Genomic DNA, 25,706 nt, shown 5'->3' on the forward strand with positions numbered 1-25,706 from the left:
TCTGGTTGCAGATCACATGCTCTTCGTCACAATATTGTTCTACGTGTGAAAAAATTAGGTTAGTATTGGACTTCTCATCTGTGGCACTGGAAGCTAGAGAACAGCCAAATGTCTTTTGCAAAATCTGTCATTTGTCACTGCCAACAAACTACATCTTTGTGTATGTAGAATTCAGAAAATGTGCTCCCCCTGAACCCTCTCTGAGGAAAATAAATGAAGAAAAAGATCTCAAGATAGAAGACTTGGAATTTATTAAATATTTTAAGTGAAAACGTTCTAAAGGGAGTGATCTGGGAGAAGCGAGAGTTGAGTTGTCCTTGTGCGATTGCTTAGTTATTTGATTTGATCGTATCAGAGAAATGTCTGTTAACCCTTACTATTAGATGGGAAGTGGGGTAGAAAAGCACAATAGAAAGCTTCCAAATGGTGGAAGAAGAAAGGAAATGTGGGGAAATGCAAAAAAGACAGTAATATAAGGTTAGAAGGAGAAAAAAACATTTAGAGGTAGAAAAAAAATAAGATGGAAGGAATGAAATGAAATGAAATGTGTGTCTGTCGTCACTGACTGTGAATGAGCTGAAATGTGCTCAAAAGTCAGTTATTGAAAGTCACCCAATTTAGAGGAGAGAGAGAATTAAATAAATCACAAAAATTGAAAATGAGTAATAGGGCAGGGATAAATTAGACAAATATAAATAAAAGCAAAAGTGGTAACATTAATGTCAAAGAAAAATTCAAGGTCAAAAGCACTGAATGGATGGTTTGTATTTACAAGTTGCAACCCTTGAAGAACCTATAAGAGTCACAAACCTTTTTCTTTTATTGAGATATAATTGACATGTAACATTATGTTAGTGTCAGGTGTACAATGTAATGATTTGATATTTGTATGTTATGAAATAATCACCACAATAAGTCTAGTTAACATCCATCACTACATATAGTTATAAGTTTTTTTCTTGTGATGAGAAGTTTTAAGATCTGCTCTCTTAGCCACTTTCAAATATACAATATAGTGTTACTCACTATAATCACCATGCTATACATTACATTGCCATGACTTAATTTATTTTATAATTGGAAGTTTGTACCTTTTGACAGCTTTCACCCATTTCGCCCACCCCTTATCCCCCTGCCTCTGGCCACCACTGATCTGTTCTCTGTATCTATGAGTTTGGGTTTCGTTTGTTTTTTTTTGGATGTCACGTATAAGTGAGATCATATGGTACAGTTGTGGGTTGCCTAATGGTGAGGGTGCATTCTGTGAAATGCATCATTAGGCAATTTTGTCATCATGCAAACATCATAGAGTGTCCTTACACAGACCTAGATGGTATAGCCTACTACACACCAAGGCTAATCTTAGGGGACTGCCATCGTATATGTAGTTTGTCATTGAAACACCATTATGCAGCATGTGACTGTATTTCTCTTTCTCCGTCTGGCTTATTTCACTTAGCATAATGCCTTCAAGGTCCATCTATGTTGTCACAGATGGCAAGATTTCTTTCTTTTTTATGGCTGAATGTTATTCCATTGTTTATATACACCACATCTTGTTTATCCATTCATCCATCGATGGACACTTAAGTTGCTTCCTTGTCTTGGCTATTGTAAATAATGCTGCAGTGAACATGGGGTGCTTATATCATTTCGAGTTAGCGTTTTCATTTCCCTCAGATAAATACACAGAAGTGGAATTGCTGGATCATATGATAGTTTCATTTTTAATTTTTGAGGAACCTCCATACTGTTTTCCATAGTGGTTGCACCAATTTACATTTCCATCCACAGTGCACAGGGTTCCCTTTTCTCCACATTGTCACCAACACTTGTTATTTCTTTTCTTTTTGATAATGGCCGGTCTAGCATGTATGAGGTGATATCTCATTGTGGTTTTGATTTGCATTTCCCTGATGATTAGTGATGTTGAGCACCTTTTCATGTAGCTGTTGGCCATCTGTGTGTCGTCTTTGGAAAAATGTCTATTCAGATACTCTGGCCATGTTTTAATCAGGTTGGTTTTTTGCTATTGAGTTATATGAGTTCTTTATATATTTTGGATGTTAACCCCTTATCAGATATTTGATTTGCAAATATTTTCTCCCATTTGGTAGGTAGCCTTTTCACTTTGTTGGTCCCTTTGCTGTGCAGAACACAGACCTTTATACAATACAACAATAGCCATAACTATACGGCACCCACATAGGGAGAGCAAAAGTTCCAGGAAATACAGCTTGATTAGAAGACAATTACTGTAAGAACTTAAAATACCCTTTCAAACTTTGACGTGTCAAGAAGACAAAACATGAGCAACAGTATGGAGAATTTGAAGAATAGTCAACAAGCTTGATTTTTGGATTCGTTAGGATCCCATGTTGAGAACATATTTGAAGATGTGCTTCAGTCAGCTGAGAGTAAATTTTAAGAAATTTAAGATGTGAGATAGAAGAAATGTTGAAACTGATCTGGGACTCCAGTGAAAAGAAATAACAGGATGAAAGCTGAGGAGCATTCCTCGAATTAGAATTGGAAGTTAGTAGGATCCTGTAGTTATACCTTAAAAAAAATGAAATGGATTCTAAGAAATGATATGATTAAGACACAGAGGGCCAGCCCAGTGGCGCAGCCCTTAAGTGTGCACGTTCCACTTCTCGGCGGCCTGGGGTTCACTGGTTCGGATCGCGGGTGAGGTCATGGCACCACTTGACATGCCATGCTGTGGTGGGCATCCCACGTATAAAGTAGAGGAAGATGGGCATGGATGTTAGTTCAAGGCCAGTCTTCCTCAGCGAAAAGAGGAGGATTGGCAGCAGTTAGCTCAGGGCTAATCTTCCTCAAAAAAAAAAAGAAAGAAAGAAACAGAAATAGTAAGGATATGGGGTAAAAAGGCCCATGTATCTTCTCTCATAGAAGGATAAAACAACAGGAAAACTATGCAAAGTCATGCTACAAATATGAAACAAACCAAATATCACATGAGTTGGAGTATTTGATGATGTGTATGAAAGCATATGTTTGAACTAGACCCTGGAAATACTTTGTTTTGGGGGCGTGCACCTTGGCTTTGCATTGAGCTGTATTTCTGGAATCTTAGTGTAAGTACTGTTGTTTTTCACCTTTTACTGTCTGCTTTATAGAAGCAGCACAGGAAGCTATCTTCCTTAGGTTCATGAAGCATTTAAAACTGTTTTCATATTTTGTTACAGAGAAAATTTATTGGTTATTTAAAAAAACCAAGAGATTTTATAGATTTCATTGTGACCCAGAATACTAGTAGAAATCAACAGAAAGTCAACAGAAAATCAATACTTGGGGCCGGCCCTGTGGCCAGGTGGTTAAGTTCTCGGGCTCTACTTCGGTGGCCCAGGGTTTCGCCGGTTGGGATCCTGGGTGTGGACATGGCACTGCTCATCAGGCCATGCTGAGGCGGTGTCCCACGTGCCACAACTGGAAGGACCCACGACTAGGATATACAGCTATGGGGGCTTTGGGGAGAAGAAGAAGAAGAAAAAGATTGGCAACAGATGTTAGCTCAGGTACCAATCTTTAAAAAAAAAGAAAGAAAATCAATACTTGGAAATATGTAGTATTGTTCCTGAGGAGAAAATTTAAAACTGATATAACAAATTATGTAGAACTATGCTGTCCAATATAATAGTGACTAACCACCTGTGGCTGTTTACATTTAAATTAATTAAAAATTTGAAATTTACTTCTTTAGTGGCACTAGGCTCGTTTTCTGAGCTTGATAGCCGTGTGTGGCCCACAGCTCTGCATTGGACCGTGCAGATCCAGAGCTCCTTTCCCTTCTGGCAGGAGTTCACTTGGACAGCTCTGATCTGGATGTGCTGCAAGGGAGCACTCTTTATAGGCTTAGGGGACATAGAGGTACTGGGATTTGGAAGGAACTTGAAAGCCTTTAATAACTTGCATTATTTAAAATAAGAAAGACTGAAAATAAGTTAACTAAGTACTCAAGAAATTAGAAATACAAGAAAATAAAAGGAAGCAGGAGAAGAGAATTAATTTTAAAAAATGCTGAAAATGAGATAGAAATAAAGTAAAACATAGAAATAACCAAAACTGATTAATAAAAAGTAGAGGTTCTGATCAGACTACAACCGTTGAAAAGGAAGTTAAAAATACACGAATTTATTAGTCACTGTATGGAGATGGTATTCCAGCTGAATTATATTTACCATTTAAAAAATAGATTGTACTTGTATTTTGGGGCTGGCCTGGTGGTGTAGTGGTTAAGTTCGTGTGCTCTGCTTTGATGGCCTGGGGTTTGCTGGTTCAGATCCTGGGTGTGGACCTACTCACCACTCATCAAGCTGTGCTGTGGCAGCATCCCACATACGAAATAGAGGAAGATTGGTACAGGTGTTAGCTCAGGGACAATCATCCTCACCAAAAAAAAAGAGAGAGATTGTACTTTTATTTATTCCAATAAATGGTGGACATCTTTTTAATATATTTTTCTAAAACTAGTGTAATCTTATACCAATACTTGGTAAAAGTAAGTTTTTAAAAAAAGACCAATTTTTAGATGCAAAAATTCTAAATGAGATTTTAGCTGCTTTAATCATATACTATTAAAAGAATAGCATTTTCTTGGACTGCAGAAATAGTTCACAATAGGAAACCTATCAATATAATTTATTGCATCAATAGATTAAGAAAAGCCATGTGATTCTACCAGTGGATGCTGGAAAGGCATTTGATAAAATATTTAAAACACTTAGGTGTAATACGAATTATGGAAGAAACTGCTCCAGTTACGGGATAAGCATAGCACCTGCCACCGAGGGCTGTGGCGAGGGTTTAATCACGTGACCTGTAGAAGTACTTACAGCAGTGTCTGGCACGTAGAAATTATGCAGTGTTTAGTTCTTTATATCACTTAAACATGATAAAGTGGATTTGCAGAAAAAGATTGGCAAATATTGCATTGAATGGCAAAACATTTTGATTGAAATTATGAACAAGATAGAGTGGTTTGTTCTTACTACTGTATTCAGAATTGTTTTTGAAGTTGTTTCATAAGAGTAGGAAATGAAATAACTGATATAAATACAAAAAGAGGAGATAAAATATTTTAAATTACAGATGATATTTACATACCTAGAAAATACAAGAGACTACCAAAGACTAATAAAAATACTCAGAGATAAGTTTAAAAAAATGGTTCTGTAGCAAGAAAATATCTTTAAATTAGAATTTAAGGAAAGTCAAACCAGATCTCAATAAAAATTATCAACCTTTCTAAAATTAACATATGAAGTTCACTAATTCCAGTTAGAAACCCAGTACATTATTTTATGAAATTGGATAAGATGATTTTAAAGTTCATGTGGAAAGTATATTTCTAAAACTACCCAGGAAAATATACCATATATTTAATTCTATTTTTGTTAACAATCTCTCCCCTCCCCGCTGTAAACATGTATTTGTGAGAAGAAGGGTGAGGAAGAAAACAGTTGTGCCATTTTGATGCTATTTTTCTCTTAACCTCAGTGTGGATGGGACTCCATGGGGTGCAGAGGGGTGGTCATATACTATGTCTTTATGTATTTTTTGACTCTCTCACTTGTTACAAGGAATATATATTCCTTGTTATTTTAGTTGATCTAATATAGGAAAGATAATAGAAAAAAGTGTAGTGAGTTTTCACTCATTAAAGTTGTAATCCCATTTTAGTTAAACTGGAAATAAAAGTGGATCATTGACTGACTTAGGAAATTTTAAAGAAATTTCTCTGATTGCTTTTTTATACATAATAAAAAAAAGTATTTTCTTTTAGCTTTCGTGAACATTTGGTGTTTTCTACAATGGCAAGATTAATTTTCAACTCAAAAATTCTGAAAAGCGTTTTCTCTTTTTTCTCTTTCTTTCAAAGGTATGCAGCCACTCATGTATTCAGTTCAGGAGGCATTAAATGCCAGACCATGGTGGATTCGTGTGGGGACTGACATTTGTTACTATAAGTAAGTATTCTGAGAATAATAGGACAGCAGCTTACAGAAGGGAATATTAAATTCCTTCTATTTAAAAATAAAATGTAGAGTTGTTATTGCATTCTTTGAGTTGTGGTGATATGCTTTAGTATGACCTCTAACAGAGAGTCCTTTAAAATCTGAGATCCATTTAGGGGGTATATTTAGTAGAAATAAAATGTGTTCTGTAGACAGACGTACTTAGATCTAAATCTTAGACAGCTCCACCACTTAGACAGCTATGTGTCCTCAACTATTTTAGCTTTAAAACTCTGGAAACTTTATTAAATGTAACTGAAAATAGAAATTCTAGGAAATAATTTGGAGTGGCTTTTGTTGTTCTGATAATATTATATGTGATTCTTATCTTTTCTACACACAAATGTTTATCTCATTTTTATACAGTTCAAGTCTGACTTCAAGGGGTGATCTACTTATTGAGTCAGAAATAAGTGCTAGGAATCATTTATTGCTTCAGTGGAATAATTAAGTTTTTCTTCAACTTCATGTTGAAGTGATCTAGGACCATCACATGCCTTGCTTCCCATTTTTACTCTGTCTCTGTGTGTAATATGTTTCCAGATAACTTCCACTGTTGACTGTACTTGGCCTCCCCGTTTCTTCTGTGCTGTTAATCTTAATGCTGACATTTTTGTTTAGTGGATTTTGACCTTTTATATAGTGCTTAATTACACTAGTGTTTCTTCTTTTTTGGTTTTATCATTAGAAAAATGCTTCTAAGATTAAACTGTTCTTAACAGTTTATGATGGGGCTTTGGAGAAACTTAAGTCTTCAGTGCTGTTACTTTCTGGGAAAGAAAATGTCCAGTGGAGTTTATCTCAGTAGGGGTTTCTGCAGTGAGGATCTGCACAGTGCTTGCTCAGGTTTTGGCAGAGTGGTTTAGACTGTCAAAGGATGAAGCAGTGTTTTTCACAAAGTATTATTTCTTTCATGCTTCTCTCCCTTTGCACAGGAGAAACCATCAGTCCATGAACACCTTTCTTTTTCACATTGTCAAGTGAATGCTCATAGCATGACAGGGTATTCTGTGTAAGGGTGATGGCAAGGATCTTCATTCGTTTAGTTGAGTTTTTGTTTTTTCTTTTGGCTGCCTCTAGATCTGGAACTGGAATTCAGGTCAATTCAACAGACATTTATTAACTATTTTCTATGTAACAAGCACTGTTCTAGTTGCTTTTCTGAAGCCTGAAATCCAGATAGTGAGGATTAAAATCTACTGTTTTTTGCATTGTGTCTTAATCTTTCACGTTAACAAAGTCCACTCATGCCTGTTTATCTCATCTGTAAAATGAGAATAAGACTGCCTTCCACCAGTATGTGAAAGAATATAACCTGTAAACTTCGATATAGCTATAATGTGGTGGTATAAATACCTTTTCAGTTAGATGTTAAACTTTTGGGTGAAAAGAATTGACAGGGGCTAGTTCTGGAACAAACTTTGCATTTTCCACAACCCTTAAGCAACTATCATTCAAGATACAGTGGCTAAGTTGATGCAGACTATATCAGTTTGCTTATGTGCAAACTTGAATGTGTATGTATGTGAATGTGTGTGTACATAAATAAATAATCTATAGGTTGTGGCTTTTCTTTAGTTTGTGGCTTAAATAATACAAAGTGATTTGAAATTTTACAAATTAAATTAACAGACAGAGCATTTTTAGGTCATCATATGTCAGTGATATTTGAAGTCTGGAAAGTAACGTGTAGTTTTAAAAACTTTTTATTATGGAAATCTTCAAACATTTACAAACACAGATAATAGGATAATGAGGCCCCATGTATTCATTACCTGGTTTCAACAATTATCAGCACATAGTTAGTTGTGTTTTAGCTATACTTTCACCCCCACCTCCTCACTGAATTTTTAAAGGCATTTCCGAATGTCATATTTATTCATAAAGACTTCAAAGATCTTTTTCTTTAGAGATACATTTAAGGCAGCCTAACCACAAAGCCATTTTCATGCCTGAAGAAATTCCTTAATATGATAAAATATACAGTCAATGTTCAAACTTCCCCAGTTATCTCATAAATCTTATTTTATAGTTGGTTTGTTTCAGTCAGACCAAGGGATCACACATTGCGTTTGATTTTTGATGTCCCGTAAGACTCTTTCAATTTGTAAGTTTCCTTTTTTCCTACACATCATTTATTTGTTGAAGAAACTGGATCATTTGTCTTGCAAGATTTTCCACATTTTGGATTTTGCTGATTGCATCCCTGTGTTTGTAACAAATTCTTCTTTCTCAGTGATTTCTTATAAACTGGTAGTTAGATCTAGAAGCTTGATCAACTTTGATTTTTGGCAAGAATACTTCATAGAAGGTGCAGTGAATTTCTCTTGTATCACATCAGGAAACACATCTCATCTGGTTATTTCTTTTTTTGTAATCTGAAGATTGATAGTGAATTTAGGTTTTTTTCCCTGATGCATCCACTATGAAGGTGTCCATCAGCTTTCATTTAACGGTTGTAGCAGCCATTCATGATAATTGTGTAGATCCGGTAATGTGTATGGCTAATGAAGAATGAGATTCTAAAATTTTTGATGCGTAGAATATTAGCTTTAATTAGTAAATTTAGAATTGAAAAGTAATGATTTTGGCTGATAGCAGTTAACTGCTTTGTTACTACCAAGGCTATGTTTTACAGAGTATTTAAGTTAAACTTTTACCTACCATGGTTTTTCTCTTTTTTCCGTGAAGTTCTGTTTAATAAAAATAGCAAGAAAAGTTAGAATTTTCATGTAGATGAAATCAATATGTTTTGTGCTTTTCTATTACAGAAATCACTTCTCAAGAAGTTCAGTTGCTGCAGGTGGGCAAAAGGGGAAATCCTACTACACAATTACCTTCACTGTCAGTTTTCCACATAAAGATGATGTGTGCTACTTTGCTTATCACTATCCATACACATATTCAACTTTACAGGTGAGGACTCATCAAGTTGTATTATGACCATTATTGTGTTATATGCATGTGTCCAATCATTGAAGAAAAATTGCTTTAATTAAATCTCTCAATAAAATAAGAAAATGATCCAGTGCTGAAGATTTTAGAAAACAATATTATATTTGTTGAAAACATTAAAGGGAGTAAAATGAGAATGTAGTCTTTATTTAATAGAAATAGTAAGGAAATTTGATGTGATTTTACTCTCCATCTTTGTGTAGAAATCTACTGTTCTTTAAGATTCTGTGCTTTACAGATTTTAACTAGGTGATATTTCCACTTGTTTAATGAGAAGCATTGAATCTCATAGAAAATATAACAGTAGAAAAATGAAGATGTAATTTAAGCTTTCCTGTAGGGACTTCATTCTTTTTTAGTGGTTTTATATGGAGTTCTAGAAACAGATTCCTTAGAATATGAGGTATAAGAGTTGTTTTGTGGATTCTCTTGAGATTTTTGAATATTTGCATTGTAAAACAAACATAAATGAATTAATTCAAGTAATTACTGTGCTAGATTTATTCTCAGAACAGAATGTCTGTCCTAATGATCAAGGATCAAGTTACCCAGAAAGAAATTGGAGCACTATGATTACAAACAAGCTTCCAAATTATTAGAGAGGGGAAAATGAGAGAAAGTCGATAGAGCGGGAGAGATCTCAGGGCTGAGAACACTCAAGGAGGCTCACATCATTTTAATAAAGATTACAACCTGCAAGAAAGGAGTAATTAGGTATCTTTCTGTGCTGAATAACACGGCACCAGAATACGTAGTGTTGTTATTTACAGGGTTACGTGTTGTTGTTCTTTGCTGACGTTACCTTTTTAATATATTTTGAATTCCTTTCCTTTCTTCCTATTCCACTACCACGACCATTTCCAGGCATCACCATTGTTTCCCACCTGGACTTCTGCCAACCTCTCTGACTGGTGTCCTAGAATTCACAATTCACTTTTACCGCTTTCCTCTTCATTAGTCTTTTTTCTATGCTGTAGCAAGAGGACTCTTTGATGGCAAATCTAAGCATATAAATCCCCTGCTTAAAGCTCCTTAGTGATTTTTCCTGCCATTTGTATGAAGTCTGAGATTCTTACCATGGTTCATTCAGTCATTTCCATGTTATTTTACATGATATTTGTCATAGTCACATACTGTTTGAACTATTATTTATTTAATGTTTATCTTTAAATAGACCTTAAAATAATTCACTCTTTAAAGTTTATCCTCATCCTAAGTTAATAGCTATGGAATTAATTCACAGTAAAATACATACCTCTTAATTTTTTCTTAGATTGTCCACATATCACTTAACCATCTCAGTTGCCAGCAGTATGTATACTATACTTTGGGAAAGACTGGTCTACAAGGCCCTTCGTTCTGGGTTAAATTCTCTCTATCTCACCCTTTCTGGCCTAGCTATAATGAATCTTTTTCAGTTCTTTAAAATGCCCTTCTTCTTTCTTGTTTTGTGATCTTCCTGTTTACCCCTCCTTCTGCCTGCGGCCCTCTTCTCTGTCCTCTCACTCATTCTTGGATCTGAGTGTAAACGTAGTTTTTTCTGGAAGGCTTTTCCTTACTGCCCAGACACAGCCCGGCTCCCCTCTCTTGTGTGGCAGCTCTCACAGCACTCTAGATTTCCCTGGGGTGGGCTCATGTGTTCATGTTCTGTCCCCAGTGGACATGGTGCCCACACAGTGAATAGCGACGATGTCAATGAACAAAGGCGAAAGTTGGGAGACCAACTAAGTCTCTTAAAATACGGGATTGAACAGTTTCGTTTTTGTGTATCTATATGCTAAAACCGTTAAAACTGTATTTTCAAAAGATGCATTTAAGATGTTTAATGATATGTAATCATACTTATGAATATATGTATGTGTGTATAAATTATTAACTGATAAAAGCAGGTTATAAAAAGTCATGTAATTACAGTTTTGTTTATAAACATTGGCATGTGTTAGTAGTAATGTAGGTGATGCAATTATGGGTGTTTTAAATTTTTTCTTTCTACTTTTTGTGTCTTCCAGACATTTTACAATGAACCTGTATTAATCTTGAAATCAGGATAAGTTGTTAAAAAATCTTGTGCTACACAATTCTCATTCTGCCTATTTTAGATTGCTGTTGTAGGTCTACAGTCACTCACAATTTCAAAATTCAGAAGGCTTTGAAAACCGAAAGCTTTTTCATAACCCATTTGGCAGCAAAGCCTGGCCTGAACTGATGTGAGCTTATTTAGCATATTGATTCCACTTAGAATGACTCTTCATGTGGTTTGCTGCAGAAATAATAATGTGCTCGTTCCAGGCTGCCGCTGCCGACCCCGCGAGTGGTGTTGCATAGTTAATGGTGTACGCTCTGTGTCTGTCCTCTTTTCTCAAGTTTCCCAAATACTGACGTTTGAACTACATTTGGCCCCCTAAAGTTTTCAGGGAAGGGATTAGAAATCTGATTCACTTTTAGTTATGTGGAGATCTGGATGCATTTATTTCTGTTTATCATAGGGAATTTATAAATGATTGTATACTTTGCTTTTAAATTTTTATCAAGATGCATCTTCAGAAGTTGGAATCAGCGTACAATCCTCAGCAAATCTATTTTCGGAAAGATGTGTTATGTGAAACCCTATCTGGAAACAGCTGTCCCTTGGTGACTATAACAGCAATGCCAGAGTCTAATTATTATGAACATATCTGTCAATTCAGTAAGTCTGTCTTCCTCACTCAAAATACCAGTCATTCTTACTTATTTTTCTTTGCTTCATGTATGTTTTCTGAGGGCAGTAATACTAGGAATAGGCATCAGAAGTCTTGGGTTCTAGTCTTGGTCCTGTTACCGCTTGGCCCTGGGCCTCAGTTTCCTTGTCTTCAAAATGAAGGAGCTGTGTGAGATGACCTCTGACGTATCTTTTGATACTAATATTCTGTGGTTTTTATCCTTAGAAGTCATACCCAAAGTATAGTAGAACACATTATTTTAGGAGTTCATGTAATAATACAGTCAACTTAAAAATTGACAACTAATTTTATTTATAAATTAAGCCTTCAGAAACCTATCAAGTGTTTCGATGCTAGCACTGAATAGCTTCTTGTTTTCTGTACCATTTATGTGTATATATATATATATATATATTTTTTTTTTGCTGAGCAAAATTTGCCCTGAGCTAACATCTATTGCCAGTCTTCCTCTATTTTGTATGTGGGTCACCGCCACAGCATGGCTGACGAGTGGTATAGGTCCATGCCAGGGATCCAAACCCGTGAACTTGGGCCAACAAAGTGGAGCGTGCTGAACTTAACCACTATGCTACTGTGCTGGTCCCGCATACCATTTGTATTTTAAAAGTTGCCTCAAATGTACAGCTGTGGTAGAAAAGATAAGAAAACTGCTCTAATTTTTGTAAGAAGATAAAGTATTTTCAGGAAAGGGAAAGAGCTTGATGTGCATGAAAATAGTATGGGCAGGTGAACTGAGTGTTTATTTTGTAGACTGGTAAATCTAAATGTATAGAAAAAAAGTTTTTCTTTGTGAATATCTGAGCAGGTATACCTTTTTTTCTGTGCCTAGCAAGTGAATATAAAACAGGGATAAGACTATATTTTCCTTCTTTTTCCCATGACTGTATGAAAAATAAATTTATATTTAAAACTTTCCCAACTACTTATTCTTTATAAAACCAAGATTATGTTAAAGAATTAATTGTATATGTTACTTAATTATAGGGAAATACATAAGTGACTCAATACTGACTGTTGTGTTATGTTGATATTCTGGACTCCTTTGGGACATGGCTTTTGTGGGTTTCTGTCTGTTTCCTCTGTAGGGGCCCAGTGCAGGGCTGGGATGGAGCCAGGTGCACAGTGAGCTCTGCTGTGAATTTACATGAGAATTCACAGTTCTAGTTGTCTAGAATTGAGTAGAAATATTTCTAAAGCCCCAAAGTCAAACATCATGCCAACTTTCAGTCACTGTTCATGTTAATTTGAGATTTTGTGTGTACTTTAGGAAATCGCCCTTACGTTTTCTTATCTGCTCGGGTACATCCTGGAGAAACTAATGCCAGTTGGGTAATGAAAGGAACATTGGAGTATCTCATGAGTAATAACCCTACTGCTCAGAGCTTGCGAGAATCCTATATTTTTAAAATTGTCCCTATGCTAAATCCAGATGGTGTCATCAATGGAAAGTAAGTTAAGCAATAGTTATAGAAATATTACAGATTATTGTGGCTGTCCTGTATGAACTTGTTGAAATAGCATCTAGGTTAATTTGGAAAACAAATCTAGTGATTTTTCTAGAGCAAAGAAATTTTTGGTGGGGAATTCATCTAAGATAAAGTTTTAAAATGAAAATGTATTTTGTATATTTTGAGACATTCTCTATTCATGAGAATGTGATTTCATAAAATGCATGCTTGCTTGAGTTGTTTTAGAAAAATCACAATGTCAGGATATGAGAAAGATTTTTAGCATGTCCTATTATATTCTTTCCTTTTTTTATTTGTCAGTGGTATGATCTCAGGCTGTTCTAAGATTTAAAATCTTCTGGGATCTCTTTCCACTGATACAAAACATTGTCTCCATCTGCTCTCCTCTTCCTCAGATGAGGAGGTGCAGTTTCTGACAGAAGGAGTTCTTTAGCCTGGAAATACTGGAAGATAACTACTCTTTAAGTGGAGATGGCTTGTAGTTAGTACAGTTCCTTTATTGTGGCGATTAGACAAGATCTCTGTAGTGCTCCTGGAAGGTGGGACTTTGTCTAGCTCTCATGATCATCTCCAAAGTTGAGAATACTGTGTTTTATTTATTGAGTGAAGGTAGCAGGAATATTTCTCATATTTTAGGAATTTTTTTTTTTTTTTGAGGAAGATTAGCCCTGAGCTAACATCTGCCACCAATTCTCCTCTTTTTGCTGAGGAAGATTGGCCCTGAGCTAACACCTTGCCCATCTTCCTCTACTTTATATGTGAGACACCTGCCACAGCATGGCTTGATAAGCGATGTGTAGGTCTGCACCCAGGATCTGAACTGGCGAGCCCTGGGCTGCCGAAGCAAAGCACGCGAACTTCACTGCTATGCCACCGGGTCGGCCCCTTAGGAAATTTTTGAATTAAAAAATAGAATAATTTCTTTTTAGGTAGTATGTTATGGTTATGGAACTAAAATGAGATTTTTATGTCTAGTTTTAATTCAGAAATATATTGATCAGTTGGGATTCTGTTCATGTTTCTGTTATCACCTTCTGATTCTTTGCTTGAATTTTTCTCAATGGCTTTAATTCTTAATACCTACAATTAAATGAAAATGTCTTTGAATTTTTACAAGAATGTATGCTTTTCATATACTTATCTTTCTTAGAAGGAGGTCCCAGATGGCACTTTTACATAATAACTGTTACAACCAAAATATGGAATGTTAGTCTAACAAATGATTATTATATAGTTAGAATGGAAAATATGACTATTAATAAATTTTGTACAGTATTGAACAAAACCTCAGAATTGAGAATTAATTTTTTCTGTAGCTTGAAAATTTTGACCTATAAATCTGAAAGCTTACCATGGTTAAACACGTGTAACACAAGATCTTGCATACAGCCAATGTTTAATAAATATTTATTTAAAGACTATAATATGCATTCTGTTGGGCCCAACATCTATACCTATTTGAAATATTTAGTGGAATAGAATCATAAATCAAGTGTATGTATAAGAGTTTATTGGTACCAGTGTTTGTCTATCATTGTGTTTATATATGTGTAGTCACCGCTGTTCATTAAGTGGAGAAGATTTGAATAGACAGTGGCAAAGTCCGAATCCAGATTTACATCCTACGATTTACCATGCTAAAGGGCTGCTCCAGTACCTGGCTGCAGTGAAGCGCTTACCACTGGTAAGAAGCAGTATTTGTTTGCTTGTACAGTCAAATAAGTGATTTTGTTGATAAGTGACTTAGTATTTTGTACATTATTTTCTAGTTATAATAGCCTAGTGTTAATTTCAAAAGAAATTAAATATTTTTAGAGAAAAAATATCTTTTTCTGTTATCAATCACTTGTGTATTAATTATGATGTCCAGTTAATACAATGTAGCCATGTTATTACATCAGGTTTAATTTTTATAATTTCATGAGCATTTTCTTTTTCTTTTTTGTTTATGAATATTGGTAACTCCTGGTTGTAAGTTTTAGGTATTTAACTTCACTGTTTGAATAACACTAAGGTAACGGTATGTATCTTCCAAATTCTGAAACTGGTAGAAGCTTATTTCTGGGCCCTTAGTCAGATCTGCAGCAGGTGAGTCTTGAGCATGCCCCTGAAAGGTGGAACAGGCATGGAGGGGCACACTACTGAGCTGTGTATATGTGCCTCTTTCGTTTTCAGCAGGTTTTGTTTAGAATGTGCCCATTAGATTAGTGTTTAAAAGAGTTAATCTTCCTTTGGGAAAGATAGAAAAATTTTGCAGAGGGGCAAAATTGACATGCAAATCTGTCCTTCATTTTTCATGAGAGCATTTTCATGTTCTTTTAAATTAGGTAAATGTTTTAACAACCCTTGGGGCAGTGATGACTGCAGCTGTAGATTTGACCTATGGTTGAGTTTGTTATTTTTTAAATGGTGAGCAGTAGATGCAAAAGAAAGAGTGGAACTCATTGCTTGATGCAGGATCTGCAGAGGACTTAGCCACTCTAGAATTAATCATAGATCTTTTCCAAAACTAGATATTATTGCTTTCTTGGGTTCTACTTGTTAAATGGTGGCTCAGTTAACAATAAAATGACCAAGGAGCACAAACTTGTTTATTGGCTTGATATTAACTAGCTTTACTTGGCAATATATGAATTTGAAGGTTTTTATATTTTTAAAATATATCATCTTTTCAAGGTTTATTGTGATTATCATGGCCACTCCCGAAAGAAGAATGTATTTATGTATGGCTGCAGCATCAAAGAGACAGTGTGGCATACCAGTGATAATGCAACTTCATGTGATGTTGTGGAAGATGTGGGATACAGGGTAATTATTACAGACAAGTCAGGAGTTTTTGAATTTCACACACACATAAAACTATAGAAAATAAGATATATGAACTACTCAGATTCAGTAAATGTTGCCATTTTGCCATTTTTGTTTCAGATTTTTCAATGTTCTAAAATGTTTTGCTTTTCCCATTTAGATTTAATCTATTTGGAATTTATTTTTGTATGAGATATGAGATCTAATTTTAGTTTCCCCGTGTATAGCCAGTTGCCTCAGCACCATTTATTAAACAGTTCATCCTTCCTCTGCTGATTTCATTAAGCCATCTGTTACATGTCATGTTTCCACATGGGTCTTTGTGTTTTGAGACATGCCCAGGACTGAAATGAGGTCTTACTGCTTCAAGTCCTGTGTGCTTTCCATTCTGCCACAGTGTCTCTCCTCCTGTAAGTACGCCTAGACCAGCACCCAGGTTATTTTCCAAAAAGGGTGTCAGTAACATACCACTGCCCTTAGGAGAACTCCAGCACACATTTTCTTTTTGGTGTCCTCTCTCTTCTTCCCTTTTCCCAAATAAATAAAATGATTCAAGCTATTTAAAAAGTGGAAACACTCCAGAAGTATAAAGTAATCAGTGAAAGTGATCTTCTCTCTTAATCACTAATCAGTTTTACCATGCGTGTTGTGAGACGTGCTGGTAAGCACTTTCATTCATAGAGGGATATGCATATAGTATATGAAGTTTCATTTTTTAAAATTTTTTTAATGCTCCACAGCAACTTGTTTTTTCATATGATGTTTGTTGGTCATCTTTCCAGGTCCTCATGTCTAGATCTGTCAGTCTTTTTAACAATTACACAAGATGTCCCTTATGCATTTTTCTTATTATCGTACAGATGTACCAAAATTTATTTATTCAGTAGCCCCTGGTTAGTGGTCATTTGATTAGTATTAGCAAATTGTCCTTCCCCAAATTGATAGTCGCCAATACAAGGAATGATGGTGCAGTTTCTCCACACCCTTCCTGCATCATACTATCATCTTTGCTAGGTGAAAAAAATATCTGATGGTTTTAATTTGCGTGTCTGTAATTGTAAATGAGGTTGAGTATCTTTTCATATGTTTGGCCAGTTATGATCTCTCTTTTTAAAAATAGTCTTTTCTCATATTCTCTGCTTACTTTTGTACTGATCATCTAATTATTATTGTTTTAAAAATAACTTTATGTATATTATAAATATATTTAAACTTTTTTTGTTTATGATGTGTAGTAGTTGAAAACTTTTATCATATTTGATTTTTTTTAAGTGGCTTATAGGTTTTGAGGCTTAGAAAGACTTTCCTCATTCCAAGATTTTAAAAGTATAGTTCCACGTTTACTGTTTTTAGTTTCATTTTAAAATTTTACTTATTAATTTTAAGTTTAAATTGTAAATCTAGTTAGAATTTAATTTAATGAAGAGAGACTTCAGCTTTTTTTTCTCAATGGCTATCCAGTAGTGAATGTCAGTCTTTTCTCCACCAGTAATAAATACTAAGTTTAACAAATTCTTTTGGTTCTAATTCTGAACTTACTTTCGAGGGACATATCTATTCTACACCAGTATTGCAATTTAATTTACCTTAGATATATAATTTGGGTTAATATCTGATGGCCTGTTTCTCCAGTCATAGCCTTTTCTTTCAGAATTCCCCAGGAGGTACCCTGAGATTTATACTTTCAGGTGAACTTGAGAATAATTTTAAGTTGCAAAAAATGTTGTGAGCATTTTGATTGTCATTGTCTTAGCTTTATTGATTAATTTAGGAGTGATTGACATTTGCAGTGTTAAATCTTTTAATTAGCCATGGCATCTTTCATGACTAAAATTTCATTTTTTAAACATGTTTTTCTTCATATTTTAAACATAGTTTTCTTGCATGGTTTTATTCCGCTTTATTGCTGCTATGAATGTGATCCTCTCTTCCATTCTATTTTTTTTTTTTAAAGATTTTATTTTTTCCTTTTTCTCCCCAAAGCCCCCCAGTACACAGTTGTATATTCTTCGTTGTGGGTCCTTCTAGTTGTGGCATGTGGGACGCTGCCTCAGCGTGGTTCGATGAGCAGTGCCATGTCCGCGCCCAGGATTCGAACCAACGAAACACTGGGCCGCCTGCAGCGGAGTGCGCGAACTTAACCACTCGGCCACGGGGCCAGCCCCTCTTCCATTCTATTTTTTAACTGATTACTATTTGTCTAAGAACCAGAAAATTCTAAATTAGTAAGAATTGTTTTGATGTTTCAAATAGCAGGGAATATAGCAAGAAGATCCACATGATTCTGTTCTAATTACTGTGCTTTCACGAAAATTTTTAAAAATATAAAAATTAAAAAAAAAATTAAAAGAAAACACCTCTTGAAAGATTTTATTTTGTAATTCTTCTTCGCAGACTTTGCCTAAGATACTGAGTCACATCGCCCCAGCGTTCTGCATGAGCAGCTGTAGCTTCGTAGTGGAAAAATCTAAAGAATCCACAGCACGGGTTGTGGTTTGGAGGGAGATAGGAGTACAAAGAAGCTACACCATGGAGAGCACTTTGTGTGGCTGCGATCAGGGAAAATACAAGGTAAAGCGTCTCAGGACTTTGGGCAGAGGGAATATTGGAGGACTTTCCTTTCCTGGATACTCCACTCGTTTTCATGTACATATTAAGTGATACGTTTGTTATATTGAGTTATGTATCATTTGCAGTAATGGAATTGAATCATATGAGTCTTAAGAACAGTTATTTTTTTTACTTCTCTGCATTAAATAGCTTGCTTTGGGTCCTTCTGAAATCTTGATTGAGTTTATTTACGTTCATAACTTTTTTATGCAAGTAGTACGTTATTAATAAACATTTTCTATCAGTTTAATTTATTGAATATCAGTATATTTTTATGCATTTAGAAATGACATTGCACTTATCTATAAAGTTTTTATATTTAGAGTTTTGTGTGTGTGACTTAAATGCATATTCCTTCACTAATTTTTTTCTTTACTAAAACTGCTATTTGGTGTCATAGACTTGTTGGAGACAATTAGAATTTAAACTTGACTTTTGAAATTAAAGCCTAACAAAATGTTAGGTGACTTTGAGTTTTTAATTTAATTAATTAATTAAATTTAATTTAAGGTGAAGAACTTAATGGGCAGTGAGTTGGACCTTAGATAAGCAGTAGCAAACTGCATATTTGTTTGTCTTGCCTTGCCACAGAAAGATTTGAAAGTGCGATACTAATTGTTCCACTCATTCTGGGTTGGTTGGTTTGTTTTATTTTGGCATGGGGCAAGAGGAAGCTGAATCTAATAGTGATTTTCACATACCTCACATAAAGATGGTTTTAGCTTTAGATCTGGAAAGAGTTAAGAATCTTCCAGTTGGTCAGTATTAAAAATGTTATAGTTGATGTCATAATGTTTAAGTGGAGAGCTTAAATGAAGACTTTTTCAGTCTGTAACAAACTGGAAGAAAATTGTATAGGTTTTACAGCTGACATTCAAACTTTTGGTGCCTAGTAGATTAGAACTTAATGAAATTCCAATACTTTCTGATGAGTGACTTCCCTAAATTTTAACTTGACCATAGTACATACTGTTCTTCTAAAATGTAATATCTTTTGCATTCTCTCCAGATATTGTAAAACGCTGACTTCTGGTGTTGGTAGTGAGAGATGAAATGTAGCATGCCACTGCTCCAGCCCCAGACACTGTCTCCTAACCATTGTGTGGGGGAAACTTTGCCAGCGGCCTCATATTCCTAAGTGTGTGGATAGGAAAAAAGCTTGAGAATCACTTTTGTTTAAGACCGTAGGTGACTCCCAGGAAAAACCTTGGGCTGTGTGACTTCTGGTAACAGACTGTAAGTTACATCTCTTCAGGAGATGCTTCTGCAGTTGGGCTGGAGAAGGCAACTTCAGCAGCCGTGTCTGTGAAACCAGCCTCTGGCAGCAGGGAGAAACGCAGTCAGGGAGGCTGAGACATGCGTGCCCCTTGAAGTGGACCCTTGCGGAAACAGGAGTGCTTTCTTACTGATAGACTTTCATGTGAATTTAAAAAATGTTGTGTCTGTGTTTTGATAAATTTGTTTGGTCACTGAGAAAACCACATTTCAAAAAATAGCTAGAATATATTTTGAAACAAAGTGTTTGACCAGTTTCCTAAAAGGTTATTCTTTTAATCTATAAACTTTTAAAAAGAAAATGGATACCTAGTAAATACTCATTCCCCTTTTATATGATTTAGTTTATAGAGTTACATTGATTTAAAACTCTTATGCAGAGAAGTATGTCTTACTAAGCCAAGTTTTTTTTTTTACGTCTAAAATTCAGCACTTTGATTATAACAGAAAAATTTTTTTTTATCAATAAACTTGTTTTTTAGGGCAGTTTTAGATTCATAGCAAAATCAAGTGCAAAGTACAGAATTCCCACATACCCCCATCCCTACACAAGCATCTTCTATATGGTTTTCAAACTTGTAAGTTGTGCGCATCTAATAATATTTTAAGGTACAGATCTCTTAAGCCTCAAAAATGTTCTTATATTACTGAATTTTAGGCTATGAATGTTCTTTGTTTTTATTTTCTATGAAGTAATTCAGAAACAAGCATAGCCTGTCTAAAGCTTTTAAATTAAGAAGGCAAAGGAATGTTCTAATAAAATCTGGTCTCATCTCCTAAAATATTTGGAGATGGCCAAACTAGTTAAGTAATCAATCAATGAATCATTGTTATAAAGGCATTGTGCTACATGTAGAGTAAGTAACGGTTTTTACAGTTTATTTTCTTCAGCTTTTAGTCTGGTCATTGAGAAGCTGTTTTATAGTGCGTTCTCTCTAAATGATCTTGGCTCTCATCTACGTGTGCAACTTTTGTTGGTGTAAGGATTTCACTTATTTTAGAGATTCATTTTTATCTGAAAATAAACTGATAAGCAGTGTCTTGATTTACAGTGCATTTTTATTCTTTTATGTGGGACCATTTAACTTTTGTTAAACCTTATATTGTTTGTTGAGAAACTGTTGGTTGAAGGCTGTGGGGATCGTGGTAGACTTTCCTTTGTGCTTTAGTAGACAGAAATTGCAATGGGCCTTCTCAGTTGACTGGGAACAAGAACTTTCCTTACAGCTACCTCCTCGGCTTAGATTGTTGGATTCTTTTTTTGACATAGTTGCCTTTCTTTGTTTTTTTTTTTACTTACCAGTTTTTTTAATCATACAGTAGAAGTAGCTATAAGATAATGTTCAAGCATACAAATTTGAGCCTTGATTTTAACACTATAATATTTCAACATTGGCACCAAAGTAGATTACAAGAAATACTGGTAAGAGCTTGTAAAAATATAATTTCACACATGTACTCCAAGAATAACAACCACAAAATGTTTACCTATTTTTTTTCTCCCCAGTGTGTTGGTGAAAATAATTTGCTTATAGTGAACAAGAATAGGCATTTTAGCAAGGGTTTTTTAAGACAGTTTCTTTTGTGACCTAGAACAGTTTTACCTTGGTAAGACATTGTGCTTGTTGAGTCTTAGGTCCATACAAAACCAACCTTTTAATTTTATTAATATAGTTATAAATTTCTTTTATGTAATTTTCATGAGATGCAGCCAGAGGATAGCAAATCTCCTAGTTACTTGTATAATATTGTTTTATTTCTAGGGTTTACAGATTGGTACTCGAGAATTGGAAGAGATGGGAGCAAAATTTTGTGTTGGTCTATTGCGTTTGAAAAGACTGACATCCCCATTGGAGTATAATCTGCCTTCCAGCCTACTTGACTTTGAAAATGACTTGATTGAATCGAGCTGCAAAGTAACTAGGTAAAACACACTTGTTTATTCTCTTATTGCATTGTAATACACTGTTAGACTTCATTAAATTAGTTAAGCAGAGGAAAGGCAGAGATTTTGACAGCCAAGAGCATTTTCAGAATTAATATAATTAAGTTTACACAACTAGTATTTGTTTCAAATTGTGATAATGTTCTTGATTCTTTTAACATTGATATTTGGATGAGATTTTAATGAAACATCCTTATATTTTGAATGCTGTTTTTAGTGATGCAGCCAGAGGATAGCAAATGAAAGGATTTCCTTCTTTTTTAAGGCTGAATAGTATTCCATTGTGTATCTGTATACTACATTTTCTTTATGCATTCATCTGTTGACAAACACTTAGATTGTTTCCGTACTTTGGCTATTGTGAATAATACTACTTTGAATGTAGGAGTACAGATAGCTCTTCGAGATAATGATTTTGTTCCCTTTGAATGTATATACTTGATACATACTTAGTATCATTTGTTATCTCTTGTCTTTGGGGGAATAGCCATTCTAACACACGTGAAGTAATATCTCATTCTCATTTTGATTTGCATTTCCCTGATGATTAGTGATGTTGAGCAGCTTTTCATGTACCTGTTGGCCATTTGTATGTCTTCTTTAGAAAAATGTCTCTTTAGGTCTTTTCCCATTTTTAAATTGGATTGTTTGTTTGTGTTTGCTTTTCAGTTGTGTGAGTTCCTTGTATGTTTTGGATGTTGACCTCTTATTAGATATGTGGTTTGCAAATATTTTCTCCCATTCTCTAGGTTCCTTTTTCATTTTGTTTATGGTTTCCTTTGCTATGCAAAAGCTTTTTAGTTTGATGTAGTCCTACTAGTCTATTTTTGCTTTTGTTGCCTTTGCTTTTGGTGTCAAATCCAAAAAAAATCATCGCTAAGACGAATGCCAAAGAACTTAACCTCCTGTGTTTTCTTTGTTGAGTTTTTTGGCTTCTTACATTCTAGTCTTTAATCTATTTTGAGTTGATGTTTGTGTATGGTATAAGATAGGGGTCTAATCTCCTTCTTTTGCATGTGACTATCCAGTTTTCCCAACACCATTTATTGAAGAGACTGTCCTTTCCCAGTGTATATTCTTGGTTCCTTTGTTGAAAATTAGTTCACCATATATGTGTGGGTTTATTTCTGGGCTCTCTCTTCTGTCCATTGATCTACGTGTCTGTTTTTATGCGAACATCATACTGTTTTGAATATTGTAGCTTTGTAATATAGGTTGAAATCAGGAAGTATAATGCCTCCAACTTTGTTCTTCCTTCTCAAGATTGCTTTGGCTATTCAGGGTCTTGCGGTTCCCTACAAATTTTAGGACTGTTTTTTCTCTTTTATGAAATGCCATTGTAATTTTGATAGGGATTGCATTGACTCTGTAGATTGCTTTGAGTAGTATGGACATTATAAAAATATTAATTCTTCTAATCCATGAGCATGGAATATCTTCCCATTTATATGTGTCATCTTCAATTTATTTCATCACTGTCTTAGAGTTTTCAGCGTACAGAACTTCCACCTTCTTGGTTAATTTATTCCTAAATTTTTAATTATTTTTGCTGCTGTAGTAAGTGGGATTGTTTTCTTAAGTTCTCTTTCTGATAGTTCATTGTCAGTGTATAGAAATGCAATGGGTTTTGTGTATTTATTTTGTATCCTGCAGCTTTACTAAAGTTGTTTATTATTTCTAACATTTTTGGTGGAGTTTTTAGGGTTTTTCTATGTATAATGTGATGTCATCTGCAAATAGAGAAAATTTTACTTCTTCATTTCTGATTTGGATACCTTTTACTTCTTTTTCTTGCCTAATTGCTCTGGCTAGGGTTACCAGTACTATTTGAATAAAAGTGGTGAGAGTGAGCATCCTTGTCTTGTTCCCTGATCTTAGAGGAAAAGCTTTCAGCATTTCATTATTGAGTATGATGTTAGTTGTGGGCCTTTAATATACTATCTTTATTATGTAGAGGTACATTCCTTCTTTACCCAGTTTGTTGAGAGTTTTATCATGAATGGATGTTGAATTTTGTCAGATGCTTTTTCTGCATCTATTTAGGTGATCATGTGATTTTTATCTTTCATTTTGTTGATGTGGTGTATCACATTGCTTTGCATATGTTGAACCATCCTTGCATCCCAGGAATGAATCCCACTTGATCATGGTGTATGTCTGATCCTTTTAATGTATTGTTGAATTGGGTTTCCTAATACTTTATTGAGGATTTTAGCATCTAAGTTCCTCAGGGATATTAGCCTGTGGTTTTCTTTTTTTGAGTTTCCTTGTCTGGCCTTGTAAAATGAGTTTGGAAGTGTTCATTCATATTCTATTTTGGGAAGAGTTTGAAAAAGATTGATATTCGTTCTTCTTGAAATGTTCAGTAGAAATTATCAGTGATGCTGTCCTGGACTTTTCTTTCTTGGGAGGTATTTGGTTACTTATTCAATCTCCTTACTAGTAATTTCTCTGTTTACATTTTCTATTTATTTCATGATTCAGTCTTGGTAGGTTGTATGTTTCTAGGAATTTATACATTTCTTCTAGGTTGTCCAATTTGTTGGCATATAATTGTTCATTGTAGTCTCATGAACCTTTGTATTTTTGTGTATCAGTTATAATGTCTCCTTTTTCATTTGTAATTTTATTTACTTGAGTTGTCTTTTTTCCTCAGAAAGTCTAGCTAACAGTTTATCTGTTTTATCTTTTCAAAAAATTAACTCCTGCTTTCATTGATCTTTTTTATTGTCTTTTTAGTCATTTCATTTATATATGCTCTGATCTTTGTTATTTCCTACCTTTTGCCAACTCTGGGCTTAGTTTATTCTTCTTTTTTCAGTTCTTTGAGGTATAAAATTAGGTTGTTTATTTGAGATCTTCCTTTTTTTATTAATGTAGGCATTTATTGCTGTAAATTTCCCTCTTAGAACTGCTTTTGCATCCCATAAGTTTTGGTATGTTGTGTTTTAATTTTTACTTCTCTCAAGATATTTTTTTATTTCTCCGACTCATTGGTTGTTCTGGAGCATGTTGTGTAATCTCCACATATCTGTGAATTTTTCCATTTTCTTCTTGTACTTGATTTCTGGTTTGATACCGTTGTGGTTGGAAAAGATGCTTGATGTGATTTTGGTCTTCTAAAATTTATTAAGACTTGTCTGTGGCATAACATATGATTTACCTTGGATAATGTTTCATGTGTGCTTGGGAAGAATATGTAATCTGCTGCTGTTTGCTGAAATGTTCTATATATGTCTGTTAGGTCCATCTGATCTAAAGTGTAGTTAATTCCAGTGTTTACTGATTTTCTGTCTGGATGATCTATCCATTTTTGAAAGTGAATGTTAGAAGGCCCCTGCTATTATTGTATTGCTGTCTATTTCCTCCTCCAGATATGTTAATATTTGCTTTATGTATTTAGGTATTCCTATATTGGGTGCATAAATTTTGCACTTGTTATGCCCTCTTGATGAACTGACCTTTTTATCGTTATATAATGACCTTTTTCTTTTGTTACAGTCTTTGGCTTAAAGTCTGTTTTTTTCTGATACAAGTATAGCTACCCCTGCTTTCTTTTGGCTTCCATTTACATCAAATACCTTTTTCTTTTATTTCACTTTCAGTCTATGTGTGTTCTTAAAACTGAGGTGTTTCTTGTAGGCATCGTACAGTTGGGCCTTGTTTTTTTTAATCAACTCAACCACTCTGTGTTTTTGATTGGAGAATTTAGTTCATTTCTGTTTAAGGTAATTATTGCTAGGTATGGGCCTTATATTTCCATTTTGTTAATTGTTTTCTGGTTGTTTTGTAATTCCTTTGTTCCTTCCTTCCTCTCTTGCTCTCTTTTGTGATTTGATGATTTTCTGTAGTGGTATGCTTTGATTTCTTATCTTTTGTGTGTCTG

General features: G+C 34.7%; 1 protein-coding gene across 13 annotated transcripts in view; it reads left to right on the forward strand.

The window, feature by feature from the left end:
- The window catches only part of AGTPBP1 (ATP/GTP binding carboxypeptidase 1), a 176,548-nt gene that overhangs the window by 133,468 nt on the left and 17,374 nt on the right, over nucleotides 1-25,706 (forward strand). For 12 of the 13 annotated variants that reach the window (XM_070495448.1, XM_044756663.2, XM_070495449.1 and 9 more), the window contains 8 exons: nucleotides 5,903-5,990; nucleotides 8,810-8,954; nucleotides 11,526-11,679; nucleotides 12,981-13,161; nucleotides 14,737-14,866; nucleotides 15,859-15,990; nucleotides 18,385-18,561; nucleotides 21,639-21,799. In XM_070495448.1, the coding sequence (XP_070351549.1) occupies nucleotides 5,903-5,990; nucleotides 8,810-8,954; nucleotides 11,526-11,679; nucleotides 12,981-13,161; nucleotides 14,737-14,866; nucleotides 15,859-15,990; nucleotides 18,385-18,561; nucleotides 21,639-21,799 (1,168 nt within the window). The remainder of the gene's footprint in view (nucleotides 1-5,902; nucleotides 5,991-8,809; nucleotides 8,955-11,525; nucleotides 11,680-12,980; nucleotides 13,162-14,736; nucleotides 14,867-15,858; nucleotides 15,991-18,384; nucleotides 18,562-21,638; nucleotides 21,800-25,706) is intronic. The other variant, XR_011497240.1, reaches the window with a different exon arrangement.

Source organism: Equus asinus, chromosome 23 (assembly GCF_041296235.1).
Source record: "Equus asinus isolate D_3611 breed Donkey chromosome 23, EquAss-T2T_v2, whole genome shotgun sequence".
NCBI classification, from domain to species: domain Eukaryota; kingdom Metazoa; phylum Chordata; class Mammalia; order Perissodactyla; family Equidae; genus Equus; species Equus asinus.